General features: G+C 39.3%; 1 protein-coding gene across 1 annotated transcript; it reads left to right on the top strand.

Moving 5' to 3' along the window:
* Positions 1–400: 400 nt before the first annotated feature.
* TTC12 (tetratricopeptide repeat domain 12) lies at positions 401–16039 on the top strand (the record flags this gene model as incomplete). The annotated part of the gene is made up of 20 exons (XM_010024512.1): positions 401–546; positions 1142–1172; positions 1737–1814; positions 2312–2433; positions 3030–3089; positions 3989–4060; positions 5053–5113; positions 5400–5588; positions 6165–6234; positions 7023–7111; positions 7826–7994; positions 9103–9195; positions 9407–9470; positions 10450–10584; positions 11125–11226; positions 11699–11767; positions 12585–12686; positions 13291–13390; positions 14835–15060; positions 15964–16039. Coding segments are annotated over 20 exons (2054 nt in total), but the record flags the coding sequence as incomplete, so codon positions are not given.
* Positions 16040–17925: the final 1886 nt, after the last annotated feature.

The raw sequence follows: 17925 nt of genomic DNA, 5'->3' as shown, positions 1-17925 counted from the left end.
GTGCCGGTGGCGGGGCTGGAGGTGTACGGACATCCCCGTGTTCCGCAGATACGTTTCTAGGGGCTGAGAGAAAAAGGGTGTGGGTAAAAGGACAGTGGAAAAGGAATGGAAAAGAGTCAGATTCCCGCCCCTCGTTCCGAGTTTATACCAAGTGTCCTTAGGAGCTCAGGTGCCAGGCTTTGAGGTTGCCAAGAGCTGCTTCCTAAGCCTAGGAATTTTTGTCACGTAGAAGCTGTAGGTAGCCCTTGGAAGCGAGGTGAAGTTGTGTTTCCACCTATAAAGGTTATCCTGGTCACCAGTGCCCTCAAAAGGGTGTCATCAGTTGCACAACTGAACTCCTGGTCCCTCCAGGATCATTTAGAGTCCCTATGTATTTCTCTCTTTTTATTCCCTTTGTTAGCCAATTTAGTGCAAGGCTTGAGCTCCACAGACTCGGCTGTCAAGGAAAAAGCCATTGCTGAAGCAGAGAAAAGGCTCCGTGATGAAGAAACTAGCAAGGAGGAGAAAGGCAAAACTACAGTGAACAGGACAATCATCAATACAGGAGCTTCTGTAAGGAATTTATTCCCTTCGAGGTCAAACCTGTATGCAGTTTAGGGCTCTTAAATGACTCTAATCCACATTCCTTGCCCAGGAGAAAAAAATCTGAACAATACTTACAAGCATGTTCTGAATGCGACTTTGTTTTTTCTACTAGTTGTGTAATTGGAAGGTATTTGATGTTGTGTTGTCTTTGTTTTAAGACTGCTAATAGCACAGAATACTTCTGTGGGATTTATCCAAGTTGAATGCAAGCACGGAGGTACCATACTTGTAGCTTTCCCTGTGCTTCAGGAACTTGAGCAAAACTAGTTGAAGACACAAGAGTCCCTTCGTTAATTTCATTAGGCTTTGATTCCTGCAGAAGGATTTGGGTTTCAGTGATTTGCCTCATTAAAGATACAGGAAGCTTTCCAGTAACACAAAAACTATTGAATCCTTGTCTTTTATTCAAGTGACCATTTCATATTCCCTGTATGCATCAATCTGGATATTTCAGACACCCTGTAGCTTTGAATAATTTAACCGAGTGTTCCTTTGCTGCTATGGGTTGTACTAAAATGTCTGTGTACATGCATGTGCTGTGTTTCTCTCTTTTTAGGACATGGCAAATGCAGAGGCAGTGAATGCAGGTAGGACAGTGCTCCCTCTGCTTCTTAGTGTCTTTTCAATCTGTTTTAGCAGAGGTGGAGTAAGGATTGCTGTTTCTTCATGCAACACCTGATTCTACTCCTGCCAAAGTCAAAGCTAACTTTTCTAGTAACTTCAATCAAAATTCAGTCAGATTTGGGAACATTTTGAAGGATCTTACAAATATGGCTGTACTTGTTCAGAGGTAGAAGGCTTGTTGGTGTAGTTACTGTATTCCAGTGTCTCATCTAAAAAGTTAGTATTTCGAATTTAAAAGGAAACAAGTCTGTCTCTAGAGGTTAGATATTTCGAGGCAGGTATGCAGATCCTCAGTAGTAGCATGGTCTTTCTATGTAATAGCTTGTCATTTGTGTTCCACTTCAATTGTTAAAATGTCCCCTTAATATTTTCTTTGTAGCAAAATAACTCAGAAATACCTTAGAAATTACTTTTTTATCTACAAATTGATTTTAATGATTTTTTTTTTTATTTTAATTTAAAAAAAAACACCACCACCAACTGACAACAACCAAAACTAAACCACCACCAACTCTCCTGGTTCAAAGATGGCTTTCTGGCAATGCTGGAAAAGGATGCAAAAGAACGTGCTAAACGAAGGAAGAGAAATGAACACTTAGCAAATGGTAATTGCTAAAGGTTTTTCTAGCTAATGAATTCAAAGACTATTTAGCAAGAACTGAGCTGGTTGAAGAGGCTGAGGAGCTACTCGGTTATTGCCATTCTCATGCAGACTGAGTCAGTTCTTTGGTTATCTGAGACCAGCCTTCTCCACAGAACTGACTAGCAGGATATAACAGGGTTATATACTTCACAGAGTTGTTGCAACCTGTACTTCTCCATGCTATCCACTTTATGGTATGAGTTTGGGATGGGGGGAGCATTTCAGAGTTGGGCTGGGCAAAGGCAAGTGCTCAGTTTTCTCTCTGAAAGAGGATTTGAGATCATGCGCACTGAATAGCTCAGAAGTACCTTGCAAATAATGGCTGATGAAGACAGCTGAAGTGGAGCTGGACTGGAATTTTTATGATTATTCCAGCAGGAGAATATGGCTTCTGTTTCCTCAACCATCTTTTGGGGAAATAAAACTCAAATGGTATTTTGAATGCATGTTGTTTTGCAGCTCTGAAAGAGAAAGGAAACGATGCTTTCAGGAAAGGAGACTATGTCATAGCCATCCAGAGATACACTGAAGGTCTGGAAAAACTGAAAGATAAGCAGGAGCTTTACACAAACAGAGCACAGGTCAGCGTGCGGAAATGAGCTACCACTATACTGCTTTTAATCTGTTTACAAACTTAATGAAAGAGTTGCAGGAAGCTTATCGTTAGAGGTGTAAACTCTTCCTTCTTGATCAATGTGTCTGAATTCCTTGGATGCTTTAGTTCTGCTGTGGCTAGTCCCTCCTGATGGAGTGTTTGTGTATTCCCCCTCTTGGATGTGGCACAGGTGAACCCCAGCTCCTCAAGAATAAGTGGGAGAAAGAATTAATTTTAGTTCATAGTTTTATTTAAATGCACAGATTTTTTTTAATATATCTTTTTAGGGATTACTTTTATAACTGTAGAATTTTGTGCTTTGCATTCTCACTTTGCCTTGTGTAATCCATATGTGTGTGTTGCATTTTGATTTATTAAATTTATTCTAAATTACAAACTCCAAGTAGGTAGAAGACAAGTGAAGAAACAGTGGGTATTTATCCTGCAAAATCAATGGCTAGACAAATAGCAGTCTAAAGTTGGGGTTTTTTTCCTTGATTAGCTAAAGTTTATACAATAGTTAGTAGAAGTTGTTTGAAATACTCTAATTATTCTGCCTGTACTCTCTTGGTTTTATTTCAGGCCTACCTGAAGATGCATGAGTATGAAAAAGCCATTGGTGACTGTGAATGGGCATTAAAGGTAATTTCAGGATTGTAGCTTTTTTGATTATGTCAAATGCTCCTGGAAGATGGGTTTGTGTGTAACTGATAATACAACAAGAGACAACTTGCTAATGGAAGTGAAAGCATGTGTTGGTGTTGCACGGATTCCTGCATCCTGAATCAACTTGAGCAGCATAAAGCAGTTAGTATTTCAGTGCTGCCGTCGTGCAGCAGCTTTTCTAGCTCTTAAGAGCATTTAATAAGTGATAATAAGCTATTAACTGCACTTATTGGCCCTCAATATCCTGCTTATCCTCCTAAATAGGGAAAAGGGATGCTAAGCTCACAAAGAAAAGGTCTGGTGGGAAAAGTGAAGATGCTGTATAAAATGCCAAAGAGCTGAATCTGAATTCAGTTGTGTTACATCAGCGATGCCCATGACTACAACACAATTAACAGATTATTCATAATATTGGCAGCATCATTTCAAGAAATCAACATTTATCACAGGGAAGTGAACTGGAAAAGATGACTTAGCTTTTAATTCATGGCAAAACTAATCAAAAAACATAGAAATTCTGTTGTTCTAGAAGTTCTGCGATTATACACTTGTTGATGCAGGCCTTAGCATTACCTAACTGCATGGAGGTCTGCCTGTATTGCCTGAAGTGCAGGTTTCTGGGAAGGATACTAGCACCAGACACTTTCCTTCTTTAACCAAACTAAAGCCTGTGTTCCTTGCACTGAGAAAGAAAGTTGGTACCTGGAGATATTATTTTAGCATATAATCTTTAGGTGCCTCTAGCAGATGGTACGAACACTCTGTTCTGGGCTTATAGTTATTTTGGGCAGCTATACCTATGAATTAGAAGGCTGGGAAATATTAAAAGGTTAAAATTTCTAAGTACATAATTAATAATTCCTTTTTTAACACAGTGCAATGGAAAATGTATTAAAGCCTATTTTCTAATGGGGAAAGCTCACGTATCACTTAAACACTACAGTGAGGTAAGTTGACTAAATCTTGTGGCCATGGGATCATGTTTAGTTCTGCTTTTGATGTGGTGGTGTGGGTAAGAGGGAGAAATTTGTGATCTTAAGAACTGTTCAAATGAAAGTATCCTGAGCCTTTAGACTTGAGAGAAACCTTCTGTGCTTTGCAAAGACTGATAATTCTTAAATCAAGTCTTCTTTCCTCAACTTAGTAAAGTTGCCTGTGTTCTTTGCTTTAGTGCACACACAATTTAGGAAGACACTTCTATGTAGCCATGTCAATTCTTACTCTAATCAACCTCAAAAGAATGAGAGAATTTTCTATTCAGTATACACGGTTTTTAAGATTTAAATCTGCATTTCACGCTAATGGAATTTCAAAGCTAATAGAAGCTTGAATACCATTAAAATAATGGAACATCCTGTTAACAAATACTTAAGCTTGAAATAAGCTGCCAGATATTTTAGTACAGCCCTGACCCTTCATCTTCAAAAATCATAAAGAGGAGAGCAGGCAAGCTCAGAAGTATTTCTGATCCTGTCAGAAACAACTTCACTAGAAATAACCCTTGAGCATGGACAATAGAAATTTACATGAAATCCACATTGAAAAGTTCTCGGCAGCTTGAGCAGTGAAGAAGGTTCTTTCCTGTTGCAAGCTTGGTGATCAGTTTAAATCCAAGCATAAGCTGAGGATACACGAAATGTGCAAACAGAAGGTAAAGATACGAGATGCACATCTGATCCCTGCTGATAGTTACAATTCCTTCAGTTCTAATCCTATGCCTTATTTTCTGTTTTCTCACTGTAACCTTGCTTTTTTGTTCCTACTGGTACATTATTAGGTTTGTTCTTGAAATTTTCCTTTTAATTAGAAATAGCAGGCAGATGTAGGGACTGAATAATAGTCGAATTACACTTCTAATAGTGAAGTTTTAACTTGTGTGTCTTCGTAAGATTTATTTTCCACACTTAAGTACTGTGGCCCATTTCTTTTCTCTGTTAAGGCCAGGCAGTGTTATGAGAAGATCTTACAAATCGATCCCCAAAAGGAAAGCTTATTTAAAGGTAAGAAATAGAAATGTTCACCCTGTCATCCCTTTTTTTCTGATCAAGACAGAACCTAATCAAAACCTCTTCAGAACTTTGGATGGAGTCTCTTCTTGCAGCTTTTGTTTCTGATTGTTCCCTTTTTAATCTGTGTTTCACTGAGCAGAGCAGTGGGTCATTCTGTACATGTGTATGTAGAAGGTATCTCTCTCTCTCTGTTAAGGAATCAGCTTCACTCGCTACCTGAAAGTTGGCCATATGAAACCATTTAACTGCCATGCTTTGTTGTCTTTTGATTTCCAAGATTGTATGAATGAGGTAGACTTGGAGGAAAAAAGAGTGAAAGATGAAGAGAGAGCAATGAAGGAAGTTCAGTCTGGAAAGCTTGCTGCTCTGTCCATAAAAGAACTGCTGCAGGGACTTCATAAACCTGACCAGAATATCCTCTACTATACAGGAGGAATCAAACTTTTAGCAGGAACCATGAAAGACTGTAAGTATTTGATATAAAGGTGGTTGTTCATGGAAGCTGTAATCCAAGCAGATGAATACAAGTGGATTAGTTTTTAAAGGAACAGAGAAAAACTATTCCTGTATTTAAGAAATAAAATCAGCAATGTTTGGTATTTCAAAATTTATGGGTAGTAGATATTTACATCTATTTTACGGAAGTAGACTGATGTTGTAGCTGAGCTGTTAAGACTTCTTATGGATTTGGGTCTCTTAAGAGCTGTTTCATTTGTTTAGAAATATTTGCAATTCTCTGTTAAAACATATTAATTTGCAAAGCCAGCTCATGTTTCAGTCTTCCTAAAAAGCCTTTAACTTAAAGTCAGTTGTCCTTTACAGCACCAGGCATGAATTAGAGCACTCTTCAGCTTCAAAGCTGCTTCTACTTCAAGTAGCATTCTTGGAGTTTTTCCCCTCTTTTGCTGACATTCTTTCCCCAAAGCTGTTGATCCAGTGACCTTTTCTTTTAACACTGTGTTATAGAAGAGCAGGAGTCTGCGTTCACAATGATCTATCAGCCAGATGGATCACAGACCTGATTTATCTCTGACTTTTTCAGGCACTGAGCAAACTTTATTTAGAACAAACAATGGATTCAGTATCCTCGGAGACAACGAGATTATAAGACGGTAAGAGCTCTCCAAAGGAAAACAGTAGGGTGTTACAGCATGAGGAAATGAAAATACTGTTTTCAAGAAACACTATCACCTCTTGAAATGCAGATGAAATGACCAGAAGATAATGTAATGGCAGATTTTAATGTCTGAATGCACTGACTTGTATCTGATTCTTAATACAAACAGTGCTTTCTCAGATGCAGTGAACAGAATTAATGAGTTTCTGCTTCTGTCTCCTGTTTTTGTACAGTTCTCCCATCTCCTAGTGAGAGCAGGTTTGATTAAAAAACAACTCCAACTTAATAGAGAAGAAATCTGAAAGCACTTAGTTGCTCTAAGTTGCTGGATGTATATTTGAGTCAGGTTCAGGTAGATAACAGAAACAAGTAAGAAGACGCAATTAGAAGATTTTGCATAACTAAGCAGGTTCAGAATAGCACGATTGGTTTAATAGGGCAGGAGAGCTATTCTTTAAGGTTCTCATGGAACTGCAACACAGAGACTTCTTTACGGTTCATCAATATTTTGGGTGCCGAACTGAATTTCTCACCCATATGGTGCTGTATAATGCTCATATAGGGTCTGTGTGTGTTGAGGGTGGAGTAGACCTAGCAGACAATAAATCTTCTCTCAGGGGAAGTCCTCTGGAAAACCATACTCCTAAAAACGGTTAACCAAGGAGCTGGGTTTAGAGCTTATGAGTTTAAGTGGTTTTGTGGCAGATCCTCGTCTCTCTGAGGCTCTGCCAAAGACCTAATTGTTTGATGTGTTCTTTTTATGAGCCACCATTTCTAATTTAGGGGCTTCTGTGCCGAGAGAAAAAACGCTGCTGGGGTGGATCTGTCTGTTTCTCTTCTGTTCCTTTGGCAAGCTGTCTGCACTGGGAATGGTAAAAATATATAATCAACATTAATCATTGTTAATGTACTGTTAATAAGGCACTTAACTGTGTCTAAAATTGATGTTTGGCATGAACATCACTTTCTCAGAGCACTTGGGTCTAGACCTTATTGTAAACTAAGTTTTACAGGTCAATAGCAAGTGCTGGCATATACTGCTAGCAGCAACCACAATTTTGGCAGTTCTGTGCATCATGAGATGAAATTTCCAGTCTATTTCTATAAGCATTTTAAAACTACTAAAGGGGTGGAAATTAAATTCCCTGTGATTATTACTGCTTTTAAGTTAATATCACTTGTATAATTTTGTTTTTAACCAGTTACACTAGCAAAAAGCAGAGTTTTATAGAATCACCATTAGAGAAGGCAAATACCTTTGGCATTCACAATCAGGAGTCGCTGGGGTGGTAGCCCTTGTTTCTAGGGAGTATATATGTAGATGAGAAATGGGCTGGGGTGGTAGTAGGTGGTAAAGTGGTGCAAAGTGCCACACAAGGCAAACACAGAATGCTTAATGTCATGGCATCCAGCTGATTCCCAAGTGAATATTAATGCTGCAAGCTAAGGGGAAACCCTACATTAGTGGACAAAATAAAGACATTAAACCTGTTAAATCAGCACCTAGGAAAAAAATAAATAACGGCGATGCCATTGTGTATGACACTGCTCTTGAATCTTATTTTTCGTTGTTTTTTTTTATTCAGAAGAAAATCAGCGTCTTCTATTGACTCACCCTGATGTGAGTGCACAGCTGCCAAAACTGCTTTCTTGTGGGGTATCGGAGATCCAAAAGGAGACATTGGCACTAATTTCTCTTTACTCAGAGAATGAGAATGGGAGGAGACTGCTGCTCAGGCACCTGGATCTAACCAAGTAATAAAGTCTGCTATACCTCAAACAAGTTTCCTTAATGCCTGGGTTCACAGATGTTCAGAACTCATTCCCCCAGCATCATGGGGACAGGCTTTCTGAATGAACATGATGACACTGAGATCTCTGTCCTTGAGGGATAGGCTGAGCTAAGCAGATGTAAAAGTTAGGGGTGTGGGGAAAACTTTAGTAAACTTTGTATCTGAAGGTGTCTGCAAAACTAGATAGAAAGGGCTTATTCTAGAGGCTCTTCGTATAATTCTGAAGCATAGTTTTTTAAACCAGTAAGTGCGTGTTTGTCTGTAGTCAGAAGCTTACACTGTTGCCTCTTAAGAGTTTGTGGTTTCATGCTGCGACTCTTCTCATTTGGTATGATTATTCACTGTTGCCATGACTCAGAATGGAGAAAGAAACAACAGTCTGTTATCTTTATCTTACTATCCTGGTATTTCCTTTTAGAGTTAAGCAGAGGCAAAATCTTAATGTATTGGTTTGGATTTCATGGTTTGAAGGAATGGATGAACAGAAAAGATTCTTCAACAGTTGTGCACACTTCACTATGTAAATACAACATTAATCCAGAGACATTTTCCCTTGGGAGGAGAAGTTTAAAAAATGAGCCACATCTAAGAGGATGCTTAATAAAAGGGCAGATAATATTACTGTGGCTTGAAATATCAGGGGCCAGATAAATCTCCTGTGAACTTCTGAAAGAGATCCTGTGCCTGATTGCTTTGAAAGAGTTAGGATGTTCAGAAGGTAAAGTTGCAGATACTGAGCTTCTTGGCAGTTGTGCTTGTCAACATAAAGAGATGAGACTTACAGGTTCTCTTACAGAATTACAAAATTAGAGAAGAGTGGCAGAGAATTTCAGCTCAGTAGAGGAGCATGTGGAAATACTGTGAGAGAATCTAGTGCTGACATACTGTTCTAATGGCTGTTAGGTAACTGAGTGTGTTTGGAGAGCTTAGTATATCTAGATTGGTGAAAACTCTGCTGAACTAAAAGGAGCTTAAGATCATAAACTGTGTTGGTGCACTTAAACTACAATTTTGGTCTTTAATAACTAAACTGAAGCTGATATACTTTTTTTTTGGCTTTTTAATTACAGATGGCTGCAGATTTTGATGATGTTTGTCAACAGCACTGATGCCAGGGCTAGCAGTGCCATGAGCGTATTGTCTGATTTAACTGAAGAGGAAAGGTAACTTATATTTCCTCATTCATTTGTAAATAGTTGTACTTCAAAATTTACTGAATGAGCTAGTGACACAGGCTGTTGGCCGCCTTTGCCATGAGGTTACGTTGTTGACTGATGTTTACCTTGGTTTTATGTTGCTGTTGTGTTGACTTTGTCTGTGATTTTTGCCTAAAGCTTCAAGTGTCCAAATATGGCTTTCTTTATCCCTCAACAGGTTCAAAACCCAGTGTCGTGTCATGCTTTCCACAGCTGTTTTACCTTTATTCACCCAGTTGCTGGTATGAAAGATCTCAGTCTCCACATTTCTGGTTTACTTTTGTGTAACGTGTCTTACGACCACTCTTGCGGTTTTTACAGCCAGTTGCTCCTAGACAGAACCTCTCAGTGGCAGAACTATGGTAGTTACTGTGCCTCTAGTTCTGTAGGCATAACAAATCCAGTTCTGTCATACGTTTTCCTTGGGAACGTTTTCTCAAGCTCCAGTACTTGGTGCTTGGGTTCTAGATGTTACTCTTTTTATTTTCAGTAAAAACTCTAGACTTGATTGCAGATTCCCAGCAGTAAATCTATCAGGCCAGGATTTCATCCTCAGCTTGGAGTTAGGCTCTTAATGTGACTTCAGTCTACTGCCACCAACTGGTTGTATTTTGGATAGTGACTTTTTCTGTTTCGTTCTAATCTGAGAGATCAGGGTGAAGAGATAACATTAGGTCACAAGGTGTAGATGTTTAGTGGTTCAGATCCCTTTCCTGGTTAATATTTATTTAAACTGCAAACTTACAATACTGTTGGTACGGAAACCTGTCCTTAAGAAGATGGAAGGTGATAGGGAAGATTTGTTCTGTAGCAGAACAGCAAATAGAACTGAAAAGTAAAACACTTCCACTTCTCCAAATGAGCACTGAGACAATGCAATAACATAGTATTTTTACACTGCTTATTGCTCTTCCCTTTGGAATGTGCCTTACTGGATTTACAGCTGCAGCAGAGGCTGTTCCATTCTGTGAGCCAAGTGGTAGTAGGCAATATTCACAGTCTGACCTTAGGGACCAGAGAATCTAGTCACTTTTTCCCAAGATTCTTAAAACTTCATCGGGAGATTCATTGTGAATATGAGAGTGATTTCCAAACTTTGGAATTAACATAGGTAAGAGAGATTCTGGAATCCCATTTTCCATTGCCAGAGGGATAGGGGCACATATTTGTTGTTTCCTCGTCATTTGTTCTTAACTTGGTATTCCACTTTTCTGTTTTCAGACCTCTATCAAGCTGGTGAACCAGGCAGCCCTTGCCTGTTGCATTGGCATCATGGGGAATTTGTGTGCAGATGTAGTCATTCGAATGCAGATGGCTGAGTGTAAAGAGTGCTGGCAAGCATGCTTAAAGCTTGTGGTAAAGAAACTTTATGGCTTCCTAGAATAGTGTTATCAGCCTTATCTCTTGTGGAAATGGTACTTCTGTGATCGTGTTTGTCTTCCTCCCCTAATAGCTCTGAACCCTTGGCTGAGATCTTTCAAATCTGGTAGTTGGATAAAGGTCTCAAAGTGGTCCATTGTTCGCAGAAGTTGTGGATGAGTAGATGGGTGGAGGGGAGAAAGTGATCCCTTATTGTGAGCGGCCCCTTTTAGGGTAAGGATGCAGTATGAACTCAGTTCTCTGAAACTGAAGAATTCAGAAGGTGGGAAAGGACCTTGTTAACTGCTTAAACATCACGAGTTTGGAGTGTGCAGTTTTAAATACCAAAGTGAAACAAGCACAAGAATGGATCTGTAACAAAAGGCTGTTATTAGCTCTGGTGCTCACAGGGCTTTTTCTTCCGAATGCTCCCTCAGTCCTCCCCTGATGCATCATGCACGTAAGCACACAGAAGACTGAGGAAATGTATATTTTGATCCTCTGAATTGATTGTACTCTTCTCTCCTTTGTACACAGGATGAATGCTTTGATGTCAGCACACCCAAATACCAGGAATGTTTATTTGCAGTTCTGGGCCTCATGATGAACTTACTGCTTGAATCAAATGTGATTATCCAGGTATACAAGATCTGTGAATATTCTTTAGGCTGCCAGCCTTGGATTTTGCTGGTGTTCAGTTAATTTTTGATTTTTATTGGTATTTAAGGTTATCATTAAGGGTAGTGGACAAGTAAGCTAAAAAGTGAGAAAATGTACAAAATTTCTCCCCTTCCCCTCCCAGGTATGAGAAAAATACAGTGTAAAGCACATACCTTTCCATAGTAGTGTAAATGTTTTGTTTGGCATCAGTCTCCAATTACACAATATATGTACATGCTTGGCACATTCCAAAATTATTTAAAACTAAGGATTCCATCAAGAAGGAAGAAATTTTTAAGTTACAGGTGGATGCTGAAGTGTTAGTAACTTACTGCTATACGAGCTCTGATCTCCACTGGATTCTTCGTTATAAAGTACTTTATTAACCAGTTTCTGCTCTAACACTTCCCAGCAATCACCTAGAGCTGAATTTTTCACACTGTTTTTTCAGGACATTGCTGTGGACATAAGTGGCAGGTGCATGTCTCTCCTCAGACATAAGGACGGAAGGATTTTGACAGTAAGTGGGATATCTATGGACTAACAAAAGCTTGTATTAGCTGACCTGACCTGACCTGACCACTTCAGTGCAAACTCCTGCCCTGCTTTGAAGCCTAAAACAATAATTATTAGTAGTAAAGAAGTAATACACCACTTATATTTTTTAGTTTTTTATATGGTTTGATGCAAAAGGTTCTCAATGTTCTCTCGAAATCCACATAATAGAAGCTCTTACAGATAATTTCATCCTTAGGATGGTTTTCAATATAAACCCTCTTAAGAACAAATAATAAATCTAGAAGCAAAGGAGCAAGAACAATTTGGGTGTTCAGCAGCTGTTTAATTTCACAATTCTTGTATGTGAATCATACTTAGGAGATTGTACTCCTGTTAACGGTGTGTCACTCCCACAGACAGCAGTTATTCAAGGCAAATAGGTAGGAGCAGATGGGAACTTGGAGGCCGTTCACCTCTCTGAATTCACATGAATTGTTCTGATCTGCTTTACTTGCCTCAATACCAGCAGTGCTGGGCTGGTTTCTACTAGGATTTTGTTAAATAGATAAACTTACAAGGGGTTGCTCTGATCTCAGCTTGGTCTCATCTCTCTCTACACTGAGTCTTTAAAAGCTGTGCTGAGTTCAGTTTCCAGTAAACAATGAAAAAGCCATGGCCTGAAGATGTTCTTTGTTATACAGCTGTAAATGTCTCTTTTATGACTTTAATTACTTTGGGTTTATTCTGTGAAACCAAGATAATTTGAAAACTCCTGCAAGTTGTCTGGACAAATAAACTTTGTGGGTTTTTTCCTTCTCTCATATTGTTTTCTAATTAAGAGAGCCATTGGAGTGCTAAGTCGCATCCTGCCAGCGTCCTCCTCGGCGGTAGAAGAAGTAGTGAAAGGAGGAGTGGTGAAGAAAATGATCAAATTCTTGAAAGTAAATTAATTTCACAAAATTCACTTTGTTTCTGCTTGTATTATCCCTTAAGAAAGCCATAGCTGCCCCTGTGTTTAGCCTCTTTTCCCTATGAGAAAGACCTGTGCAGACACTGGCTGCATTTGTCTGCATCTGTGTTGTCCATTGTAACAATGCTCTCAAGTTTAGTTTTAAGCTAGGTAGCCAGTTTTGGAGACTAGACTGCCTTCTGTAGTCTGGTCTGTAGCTCAGATTTTCCAGTTGTTGCCATATGAGCGAGATGCCTGTGCACAGGTCTGCTTGCAGACACATGCAAATTCAAGAATCCAATACTGGCAGGCCCAGCTGGAGGACTGAAGCTTAAAATTGGTGTGATCTAATTTGGACCACTGAAAAGCAATGGAGCCCATTCCACTGATCTTCTGTGAGTGCTGAACCAAGCTTGGGAGGAGGAAAGAGATGGTTCTTGTGTCATTGTCAGCCTGTGTTCATCTTGAGATACATACTCTGCAAAGGTCTTAATTTGGTATTTGGGCTTAGGCATAAGGAACAGCTATCTTTGTAACCTTTAGTAAGTTGGGGTATGAACTGTGTGTTTGTTCATGTGTGCTTTAAACAAATCTAGACTGGAGGACAGATGACATCCAATTATTGTATAAAGACCCTTTCCATCTGCACCAGAAGTAATAGACAAGCCCAAGAAGATCTCGTGAAGTCAGATAAAGGTAAGTGGCTAAGTAGGGACTGGATGCAGAGATGTAATATTAGTATATTGTCCAATTACTTTCTTCTCTTCTAGAATGGAACTGAACACCGGGGTTTAGTCTTGCAAGACTTTAGCCAAGTTATCTGAGTAATGTGGCACCTGACCTCCTGAAACAGTGCTTAATGAGCCTTAAGCTCTATGTGTGGGTGGAAATGGGCATATCACATAATGAGTCTGAGTTAGAGAAACTGTGCTTTACTTGAATGAAATGGCTTGGTACCCTTTGTCAGGGCCAGAAGTATATAGATTTTGAAAGAAAATGCTTGTAAAATGTAACTGAATTGGGTTATATTTCCCGAAGTTAGTGGCTAAAATAAAAAACTTCATTTAAACACGTGATTTCCAGCGGTTGAGGCTGCTTATAGTTTCCTTCAATTTACATGTGGATATTTAGCCAGGTATTGAAAGGAAATGGAGTGACAATATCAGGCCAGGTGTCTTAGAGTATTTTTGAGCATATTCACTCTAGTCATGCGGTGTAACACTACTTGGATTGCTTTACAATGCAGGTTCAATTAATGCTAATGTAACTACAACAGAGAATACTTAAGTTTTATCTAAATGGTTGAACCTGTCAAGAAACTGTCAGCTCATGTAGTTCAACTTGAACCCTAAGGATTTCCACTCATTAAAAGCCTCTCAGAGCATCATCTTCCTATTGTACACCACATATTAGTTTCACTGTCATCTGTAGATGAAGCTTTCATTTCCACAAATTAGCAATAACACTTCACTCTAATTCTTTCTGCCAAAACTCTGGGTATTTAATCCTTTGAGAAGACACAATTTCTTATTTTTTTCATCTCTGTTTGCCAACCCAGACTTTGCCCTGTTGCTAGGAGCCTGATGGAATTGAGCTATAGTCCCATGACATAAGACTGCATTCCAGATGGGTCGCTTAGTTCAGTTTATTCACCAGCCACTGCTGCCATCTGGAGCAGCAGTGCCTTTTCAGAAGATGATAGTGCAGAAAAAGGTGGGATGTGATCTGGAAGAACAGATGGGACCATGCAAGAAAACCAAAGCAAACTTACGTAACCAGCAAGGAGACTTCATGCATGTGAAAGCCATGGCTGTAATTTATTTAGGAAGTGGTCTTCCTAAATGTTCCTAGGTTCTATGGCCTGAGATGTTGCTGCTGCTTATAGATGCCAGCAAGAGCTATGCTATTCTGTGCCAGGAGTATAGACAAAATACTCTACTGCTGTATATCAGTATAGGTTGCAGAAGTAGGTAAGTTGAGCTGCTTATGAAAGTCTCTTGCTCCTCCAGGTTTTCCAGAAAAACACCCAACACAGAACAGTGCTGACTCCCTAGGAATTTAGATAAAGACAGGAGAAAATATCAGTGCTACTCGAACAAACCTGCGTGCATTCTGTACAATTAACCTCTCTTTCTCCCAGGGTTCAGTGTGCTGATGAAGCTCTTGGACTCAGAGAATGAAATGATCGTGGGAAATGCTGCATTCTGCCTTGGCCAGTGCCTTGTAGTTCCTGGAGCAGCGACATCCTTGCTGAATTCCAATGTTGTGATGATCTTGTTGAAACATGCTGGTGGCGATGCTAGAAGAACTTCAGTACAGGAGAATGCAGCAATTGCTCTGGGGAAGCTTTGTGTTGCTGAACCAAGGTACTGTAAAAAAGACTGTTGTTCTTCTACACCATCTGTTTGTTAGCAGATGATAATTCTTGACCTGTATAAGTCGATCCTATTTGTAGAGCAAGCAGATACAGGGCAAATGATTAGTTTACATAAATACTCCATGAAATCTATTACCCTTCCTCCAACTAGAATTGCCACTTGCAGTACTGTCCCCACAGTTCTGCATTAGGGTTCCTGTGTTGCTCCTGTTCCACCCTAACATGTTTCAAGGAGAATTGCTTTCTGGTGTTACCTGTGCTGGAAGTATGGAAGGAGGAGGAGTAATGTTGTATGTTTGTAGAGGTCAGAGCAATAACAAGAGCAAAACAAAAGTATAAATGTCAGCAAAGAATGTCTGCTGCTGCCAGCCAAGAGTATGCCAAGCTCTAGCTAGCTGCAAACTGTCAGCTGGATCCTGAACTGCATTCCAGACAGAGGAACTAAGCTCAACTTGTTAATATACATCCTCAACTGTTGCAGAAAGGAAGGGGTAATGCTCTAGTTTCCAAAAGTTTCAACACCTTGCTTCTGCTGGAGATCACAAATGAGCAATAGAGAAATTATCTGCTCTGTGAGTCACAAGGCACTCCAGAGGTACAAAAGGGAAATACCTTATTTTCTTAGGTTTTTGGTTTGTTTGTTTGGTTGTTTTTTTAATTTGCAATGCCATCAATTTGGACAATTGTCAAGTATTAGTACTTTTATTTTCCTTTTTGTAGGGAACAGTGATCTAGAAACCTTGCCGTGCTACTTCAGGATTAATTTATGGAAGGCAGCATTTAACATCCTTGACAGTTTGGGCATGGGGTGTATAGCAGAACACTGGAAGCTTAAAGCTTTGATTGTTAGTTTTCTTAGATTCCCCCAGCAACCTTTCTGTTGTCTTTTCAGGCATATTTTTCAACTGCGGAAACTCAATGGTTTGGCCATCCTGAACTCCTCTATGAAATACGTGCATAGCATCTGAAGTTTTCAAGAGAGCTTCAAAATGTGCTGTTAATATCACTTGCTGTTGAGTATTGTAGTTATCTCTCTAATAAAGCTAATTCAAAGTGCATCAACTTTTTAGTCCCTTTTTAAAGTGATCCTCCATAGAAGCCAGTCAAACAGTATCAATGTAAGTGTCAGGAGAAAGAAGTTAGTTTATTATCTAGGCCAGCAACTAAAATAACAGCTTGCAATAAGCTTATCTTTGATTTAATAAATAATGTTGCCCATTCTTACAGGTGAGTTCCTTGCTGGTTAATCATTGGCCAATGCCTCGTCTAGTCTGCTTTACAGTTTGGGTCCAGTACCCAGTGTATTAGAAGAAAATAGACATAAATTGTGAGTTGTGACTTTGAAGAATCCTTTCTTTCCCCCATATGCTGTTACGGTGGCTAGGTTATGATTCAGTGTCACACATGCAGTATCACCTCACACTTTGCTTACACCTTAAACCTCATACTTACCTGCTTAACTGTGTTAGTCTTAATTTCACTAAGTGATCAATCTTAGTGATAACTAATGACAATGAGGTTTGTGTATGAATTATGGGCTGTTTATTTTAGTAGCATTACACCTGCTATCTTTGTTAATTTAATGGTATCCCTTTGTCCTTTACTGTTGTGTGGAGTTTCCTGATCTTAAGTACTTTCTCATGGCTCCTTGTGTTCATCTCTGATCTTCTCTATAGCTAAAGTACTGCTGGTGGAAGTCTGTCAAATTTAATGAATAGCCTCTTCACAAATAGACAGATGCACATAGACACAAACCTATACTAAAATCTTGGAGAACTTAGGTTGGACAGGGACTTTGGCCTTGGTTTTAAACACAGGAAACAAAGAATATATTACATTTATATGGAAGGGAACAGGCCAGTCATGTTTGACTTTAAAATGTTTTTTTCAGTTTGCCTCCTTGAGTCCTGTGGGTGTCTACTCTGTATATAATCTTGTCCTTAAGAACAGTGTCTGACAAGTTATATATCATCTCCTTTTCAAAATAGCAGCTGAATCATCTTCCCACTTCAGAAGGAAATTCTCTTGCACCTGTTTTTTCTCCCCTCACAGTGAAAAGCACACAATTGATAATCTCAGTATCTTTTATTTTTTAAGCACCTACTGTTAAGTTACAGCCTGCCCAGGCAAATATGTAACAACTACTGTGTATAGGATTCAAGTCCAAATAGGCGTTACACTCTAAACCTGACAAACAAGCATTGTCTTAAGGAAAAGAAAGTTACCAAATCTTGTGTTTGCAGAGGCAGGATGTCAGAGGGGAACAGCAGGTGTAATGTGTCACCAGAAAATTACAGGAGAGTCGCAATCATCTTAAAAGCCTAAAAGCTGAAGATATTTATTGGATTTGACTGACAAGCTGGGTTTTGCTTTATGGAAACTTTCACATATCAGTTGCTATTGTCCCTAGAAGAATTACATGGTACTCAAAGTAGCGATTTAACTCTTTCTGCAGAGATAGAGCTGCCTTACATAGGCAACCTCTCATATTTTCAGTCACATTTTCCATCTTTGCCGTGCACATAAATACACTGTCTTGTTTTGTGAAAAATTGACTCCAATTGGTGCAGGCTTCTTTTTTTTTTCTTAGCAGATTATTGGTTGCTGTCTGACCTAAGCTCTTATAAAGTAACCCAATACTCTGCCCTCCCAAAACAAACACAGAGAACGCCCACGGCTAAGAGGCAGCAGTGACTCCTTATTAAGCCGCTTCCTGTCTCAATATAGTGTTATTGGGATGAACCAAGAGCTGCTTCACAAGATGCGGGAAACATTCCCCATCTTTATTCTGATTGCAGCTGGACTATTGGATTTATCTGGTGAGTGATGTGTTTTGTCCTAATCTCAATTGCTG

Source organism: Nestor notabilis, unplaced genomic scaffold, assembly GCF_000696875.1.
Source record: "Nestor notabilis isolate BGI_N333 unplaced genomic scaffold, ASM69687v1 scaffold20891, whole genome shotgun sequence".
Classification (NCBI taxonomy): domain Eukaryota; kingdom Metazoa; phylum Chordata; class Aves; order Psittaciformes; family Psittacidae; genus Nestor; species Nestor notabilis.
The sequence above is the reverse complement of the archived record's forward strand: the minus strand, read 5'-3'. Positions and strand labels throughout refer to the sequence as shown.